Source organism: Cricetulus griseus, chromosome 4 (assembly GCF_003668045.3).
Source record: "Cricetulus griseus strain 17A/GY chromosome 4, alternate assembly CriGri-PICRH-1.0, whole genome shotgun sequence".
Taxonomy (NCBI): Eukaryota; Metazoa; Chordata; class Mammalia; order Rodentia; family Cricetidae; genus Cricetulus; species Cricetulus griseus.
The window spans coordinates 58,848,773-58,856,028 of NC_048597.1; the positions used below are offsets into that span (position 1 = coordinate 58,848,773).

At 50.7% G+C, this 7,256-nt stretch overlaps 1 protein-coding gene across 1 annotated transcript; it reads right to left on the minus strand.

Annotated features, from left to right (window-relative positions):
- Positions 1-451: 451 nt before the first annotated feature.
- Fam43a (family with sequence similarity 43 member A) lies at positions 452-3,559 on the minus strand. Its single transcript, XM_027412893.2, has one exon. It carries the CDS (start codon positions 2,574-2,576, stop codon positions 1,302-1,304), a length of 1,275 nt encoding a protein of 424 aa, XP_027268694.1. The 5' UTR covers positions 2,577-3,559; the 3' UTR covers positions 452-1,301.
- Positions 3,560-7,256: the final 3,697 nt, after the last annotated feature.

Below are 7,256 nucleotides of genomic sequence, written 5' to 3' on the forward strand. Positions count from 1 at the left end.
TTCACTTAAAGAAAAAAAATCCATATGCCAGCATAGTGGTTCACATCTTTGATCCCAACACTTGAGAAGCAGAAGCAAGTAGATCTCTGAGTTCAAGGCCAGCCTGGTCTATATTATGGAGTTCCAGGCCAGGTAGCGTTTACAGAATGAGTCCCTGTCTCAATAGCAACAAACAAGCAAAACCCCACACATACAATGAGAATATGAACTATGCAGAAGGCTGGTCCCAGACATAACACCCCAATTGTCTGATCCAAAGCACTCTAGAAGATGGGAAATATGGTTTCACCATCTCCTTTCCAAGCCCCATCAGGACCACACTATGGGTGGAGGCACACACTCCCTGACACCTCACCGCCAGTCATCTTGGGCAGCATTTTCAGAGGTTTTTCTGACAGCTTTTCCTCTTTATTCTCACCCCACTGACATGCATACGGAACCAAAACAATGCTGCTCAAAAAATAACAAAATGTTTTATACACATTTCTGTATATACAACTTAACAACATTTTACAGCTATCTTTTGCACAGCAAAAGATATATAAACATTCAGCTCTGAGAACAACAGTTATGTACAAAAAAAAGTCAAAAATACTTCACAAAGGTGCAAAAATATTTTACACAGCATCATGGAGTACACTCTTTGGGACAGGAGGGAGGTGTGTATTTCTAAAGGAAAATTCCTTTTTTTTTTCTTTTTTAGATATTAGATGTCTTTAACTGTAAACAAAACACAACTTTCATACCCTGCCCTCCCCAGTACAGTTATTTGAGAAATTTGGCATCCTTTCAAGAGTTTTTAGTCTGAGGTAAACAGTCCAAGCTCTCATAATCAAAAGAACTGGGGGCAGGTAAGCTAGTGCCAGCAAAGCCTCCAATATTATGAGAGTGACTTTGTTAATGAGATATTGATGACAGAGAGAGGCCTCCCAGTCGGGGGGTCTGGAGAGGAAGTTACCCCTCCTTCCCAAGCTCCAGCTGCCTCACAAACAGGAAACTGGCTGCTGGGCACCTCTAGCCCGCCCTTCGCCTTTTCCAACTTCAGCCAGCTCTCCCATTTCCATAGTCTCACCCACCCCAGAGGGCCTGCCTGTCTCTCGCTTGTAGTGCCTGTCTCTCCTGAACCATCTCAGAGCCAAAAGTGCTGGGGCAAGATGGGAGAGAAGCAGCCCCTGGGAATTCCAAACTCAGGTCTGGACCTCAAGTGCATAAATTTCCCTTTCCTGGAGGTTAGGGGGAATAGTACTATGGCCGGGGAGCCACTGTGGGGTGCCAGGCGCACGGAGAAGTTGTCTGGGAGCTTAGCCGGAGTAGGGCTCATCTAGGCTGGTGCCATCAGCAGGACCAGAGGGTTTGCCAGAGGTGGCAGAGGTGGCGTCCAGGCCTCCACCCTCGATAGAGCTCTCACTGCCCGTGCTCTCGCCCGACAGCAGGCGTGTCACCCTTAAGTCGGACTCCAGGGTGCGCACATCATTGCCAAAGCTAAGGTCGCCCAGGTCACTAATAAGCTGCGACAGTTGGGCCTTCATGTCGGAGGCACAGCCCGGCAAAGGAGGTGATGTCCCGGAGCTGGGGCCCAGCGAAACTTCGTTGCCCCCCAACGCCTCCTCGTGGCCATTCTCCAGCGGGTCCAGCAAGTCCCCACATTCCAAGTGCATAGCCACCACCAGCGCCCTCTGTGCCTCAGTGTCTTCCTCTGCTGGGTCCCCATCCCCCGCACGGTCTTCTTCCTCCTCCTCCAGGCAGCCCTCGAGGTGCTCCTCTTCTTCTTCCTCCTGCAGCTCCTCCTCCTGTTGTTCCCCAAGCAGGTCCTCGGTGATAGAGCCTAGCTTGGGAGCGCTGCGACTGCGCTCCACTGGCGGCTTGTAACAGCAAGGTCCGTGCAAGAGCAGCTTACGCAGCGGCACTAGAGGGATGGTGTGTGCACCCACCAGCTCCTGCTGCTGGTGACGCGCATCGTCCCGCCGCTTTAGACGTTTAAACTCTGCCAGAGCGTTGGCAGACGTCTGGTAGAGCAGCAGGGCCATGGCCTGAGCCTTCTCCGGCTTGGATACAAGCACCGCGTGGCAGCGTAGCATTACTGCCTTGTGCTTCAGCTCATGCCGGTACACCCAGGCGAAGACTTTGGGCAGCCGCGCGTCTGCCACACAGTAGGTGACGCGGTGCAGCAGGTAGAGGTGGCCCGGGCGCCGCAGCGCTCGCTCCTCGGCGTGCACCATGCGGATGCCTTGCGCGCTCACCGTCAGCTTCATCTTCGTGCCTTGACGGCCTGCCTCGCTCTTGCTCCAGATCTTGCCCACCGCTAGGTCCGTGCAACCGTCGCCGCGCGCTTGGATGGTGGTAGCATTACCCAGGTAGAGCACGGTGTAAGTGGGGTCCTCACTGGTGATGTGCAGTTTCTTGCGCTTGGAGCGAAACATGCTGCCCACCCGGCTGAGCGCGCCTTCCGGGCAGGCCCTAGCCAAGGAGCTAAGTGCGGAGTAGTGCAGGCTCACAGCGTAGCCCTTAGGCTTGGACGCCTGCCGCGGCGGCGCCTCGGCCAGCAGCTCGAACTTGTGCTTCTTCCACGGCAGCATCTCCGGAGGACGCCCGGGAGCGGCTGGGCGGGGGCGGCCGAGCGCGGGGTGCGAGCCCCGCAGGGCCACCAGCCCCGGCTGCGCTTGGCCCGGGCAAGCCCGGAAAATAAAAGTCGAGCTGGGAGCACAGCCGGGACAGGGAGATGGAGGCAGCCAGATAGTGCTTGAGAACCCCGCAGCGGGTGTGGGAGAGGGGTATATAATATTAGAAAGAAAAAATATTCAGGAGAGAGAGGGAGGGAGGGAGGGAGGGGGAGAGAGAGAGAGCGAAAGAGAGAGAGAGAGAGAGAGAGAGAGAGAGAGAGAGAGAGAGAGAGAGAGAGAGAGAGAGAGAGAGAATATTTTACAGATGAGGACCAGGATAAAAGTCTCAGGCAAGCTACAAAATAAAAGAGAGCGGGAGCGGAACGGAAAATATTTTAGAAAAAAGCCATATGAGTGCGTGCAAATAAATAGAAGCGGGGGGCGGGGGAGGGGGCTCGGCCAAAGCACCCGGAGTGGTGAGAGAATAAGCAGGAACTCTTCTTTCAGCGAACGTGACACACACACAAGTCTTGGGCCAGGGCCAGGAGCCGCGGAAACTACAGCAGTGCGCCCAGGAGCCGATGCTCCCCACCCTCAGTGGGTGCGGGAGAGGGCGAGCCCCTCGGCTGGGCTGGTCCCGGAATAAGCAGCTTGCCCTAAGTGCTGTCCGAGTGGTCCGGCTGGCCGCGGCGGGCCAGGCACAGCAGTCCCGCGGCTCACTGCATCCTCGCTCCGAGGGGACACCGGGGACTGGCGCTCAGCCGGCTTGGCCAGGGTAGCGCGGGGCTCCGAAGGCAGGACGCGCGCATTGTCAGCTCCCAGGGACTGCCGCTACCTCATTGCTTCCCTCCGGGGGCATCCGACTCCGCTTCGGGGTGCTCGGCGGTCTGCAGCGCGCCCTCTGTGGTCATACGCGCAGTGGCCGGCTTGCCCGCCTCACATCATTGCCGTCCGGGAGGAAGATCTCGGGTTAATATAGGCCGGCGCGAACCATTCGCCGAGCGGACAGGGGAGGAGCATCGAAGAGGATCCATAGGGCTGCGACGCCCACGCATTTCTGGCCTCTTAAAGGGGCCCAGTTACAAGCACTAGTCAAGGGAAAGGGAAGACTAGTCCAATTAGGCAATCCCGTCCCAAATTTATCAGCATCTCTTTTATGTATAGAAACCACAAAGAACTGGAGTTACCCGGTAGCAAAAGGGACTTAAACTTTGACACTCCACCCTAGGCTAAATTGCAACTCACTGAACAAATGTATGTCTAGATCGAAACTTCTGGAGGAGGTGATGAGATTGTAGACTCTAATTCCCTGTACAAAAAGGTTGGGGATTTTTTTTTTTTTTTGACAGCTTCAAGAGAATGTGCAGGCTCTGTTCTCTGCTATTCTTAAATAATCGTCTATTAAAGAAAAAACAAGAGTTAAGGACTTAGTTGTTATTGTCTTGGTGCCGTTTATCCACAGGTGAACTGCAGGTCGTGAAGAGTGAGTGGCAAGATGACTGGAGGGAACAAAATTGAACACAATAGTGAGTGGTCGATAAGCTTTGGGATTTCCAGTTCCTACCCTCGACCCAATAATACCCTCTCCTGCCACACACCCTCAGAGTGTGGGGTACTTTTTTTTGAGATATATGACATTTCTAGGTAAGGCTGTGTTGCTGTTTGTAGACCCATCGGTTTTATTAAATCGCTCATACACATTGGATGAGAATTCTTAGGGAAAATTCAAATGATATTTTTTCATGTGCTAACTGAACAATGTGGGGTTTGTTTGTTTCCCTCTCTTTCTACGTTTTCCCCCCATCCTTTGAGACAGGATCTTGCTTTCTAGATCAGGTTCTCCTCAAACTCAGATCCTCTTGCCTCCAGCTCCAGAATTACAGGCATGCATTTCCATGCCTGGCTCTGGACAAAATACTTTTTAGTCTCTCACCAGCTTGCCCCTCTGCCAGTAAGTTATTTGTGGGCCCTCTTGAAACAACCTACTTGACACTAGGGGCCATTCAGTCCAAGCAAAATGACTTCTATTTGCTGAATGAGACATGCAAATTTACAGAAATTTTTTTTTACTGAGCTAAATTCAGCCAGAAAAAAACCAAAGTCCTCTGAGAATCCAGGAGAAGAAACAGTTCACTGTGACTAAGAAAATCAAAAAAGACTCACGGAGGGGTCATGTTTGAAAGATGATTTCACCAAACAGGAGGAGAATTGGAGGGCTTTCTGAGAGTAGGCAAAATTACAGGATGGAGGTGCAAGCATTCATGTAAGATACGATAGAGTCAATGATGATAACAATAAAAGAATGTTTCCCTATCTAAGAATTTTTATCCTGACAATGGATTAAAAACCCTTCTGCTCTCTGGAACAGCCGTTCTCAACCTTCCTAACACTTCAACCCTTTGATACAGTTCCTCATGTTGTAGTGACCCCTCCCACTATAAATTATTTGTTTCTACTTCATAACTGTAATGTTGCTACTGTTGTGAATTGTAATTCAAATATCTGAGATGTAAGATGGTCTTAGGTGACCCTGTGAAAGGGTTCTTTCAGTCCCCCACTCCCGCCCCTCAAAAAGGGTCATGACCCACAGATTGAGAACTACAGCTCTGGAGAAAGGAATGACCCTTACATGGCTGGCTGGGCCTATGAAGCCTCTTAATTAGGGTCCTACTGCCTTACTTCCTGACTGTGTGGATGGGTTATTGGGGAGATTCCAGACACCTCTATGGAATGAACTACAATTCTACTAAAGCATCAAACCATCACTGATTTTTCTTTTCTACTGAAATGGCTGGAATATCAGGGAGTGACAATCATGATAGCTTATAATCCAAAGGACAAAAATATTCTAGAGGAAGCATATCGACATAGCCTCAGCTGAATGGCCTCTTCCTGATCTATAATCCCAAAGTCTGAATTCTAAAGTAGACCGCACACTCAAGCATTTCCACATGGCTGGAATGTCCAAGGGCCAGAAGGGCTTGCGGGAGGAAGAAAAGGACCAATACTGGTCTCACAGCCCTGGAGACATGGCCATGAGCTACACACAGTGACCAAGAAACCAGGGACAATGTAACAGGGAAGCATCCACTGGCTACCACAGCTCTTGGTGATAGCCAGAGTGTCAGCGCCAGATGTACAGGCTGTGTCATGCCTAGCTACCTATTTAATAAGCTTCTTTCGATCTTGGGAGAGCAGAAAGGTTCTAGGCAAATGAGAGCATCCCATGTGTGAGTCATGTCATGGGCTTGTGCTCTAAGACCCAGAAGGGAAACCTAGCTATCTAACTCCTCCAGGCCTGAACGTGGCGTCTGCCTACCTTGCCTCCTGGAGAGCCCCACCACCCTTGCAGAAAGCACCCATCACAACTAGGCTACATCTCCTCGGTGGGAGGGGGGAATGGGAGACAGGACAGCATCTGAGATCCAGGGCAGCTGTAGGAGAGTACCTCCTCCAAGAGTCCATTGAGAAACCGGTTAGACGCTAGTACTGTACTTTTAATGTCACTACTCCATCTACTGGTAGCAGACCAAACTGCCATTTTCTCCTAAAGCTGGACAAGCCAGTGATTCAATCAACAGAGCCAAGGCACAGCTGGAAGGAAACACTGCTCACGGGAGTGCCAGGCTGGCCTTTGGCATCTGAGAACCAGCCTTTTATCTCCTGGAGGGCTTTGGACTAGTTTTCTGTCACCTTGTGTTTTGCATAAGGCTCCTCCATCGCTATCCTCCTCCCCTGATGGATGTCCCACTAAATAGGTATTGACTTCAAGGGAGACAATGGTGAGTCTTCAAGTCCTTCGAAAAATATTTGTTGAAAGTCTGCTGTGGTGATGACGTTTCTGGGAACAAAGCAGTAAAGACATCTGGGGTGTTTGTTTTCCTGGGAGTGATAGCCCGTGGAGAGGCAGATAACCAGCTAGTGATAAGTCGCTAGTGAACAGGTGCCAGGACTAGGAGTGAAACTGGCTGCTTTCAAAGCAGGAACACTGAAAACCCGAGGGAGCCAGACCTCAAAGATGAACACTGGCCTGCACCAGCCAGGAAAGTGGGCTTTTGTACCCGTTGAGCACCCAGAGGCAGTTGGCTCAAGTTGAAGAAAGCCATGAGCATGCTTTTGATGACTTAGTAAGACAAAAAGTTGTAATCGTTTTATGTGGATTTTATGCTGAATAACAGTATTTAGGCCACAGTGAATTAAATCGAATGCATTGCATTAAAATTAACTCTGCCTGTTCCCCTTCCTTCCTTACTGTGGCTATAGGGTTACACACAGGCAGTGTTGTCCTAAGCAAAAGGCACAGCTCACGTGGGGGCCTTTAGGTTTTTTAATAAGCTAAACTGACTCAGGGAATTCCAAGCTTCTTCGTCCCATTCCATAATCCTAACCTCTTACTCTTCCAGCCCTTTGTCCTTGACTTCTGTCACGTCAGTTTTCAACCTTGGCTTGGTCGCTGCCACCTTTGCTAGCATTAATGAGAGGCCGTTGAGTTGTTGGAAGTGCTGCCCTTAGAGGAGATTACCACAGTTTGTGTGGGACCCCAGTCACTTTCCACCACTATGAAAGATACCGGCTGGCCCTCGGATCTTTTCCCAGCTTCAAGTCTCACCGAGTGATTTCTGTCATGTGTAGGCTCTCACATATTGCCGTCTGCCA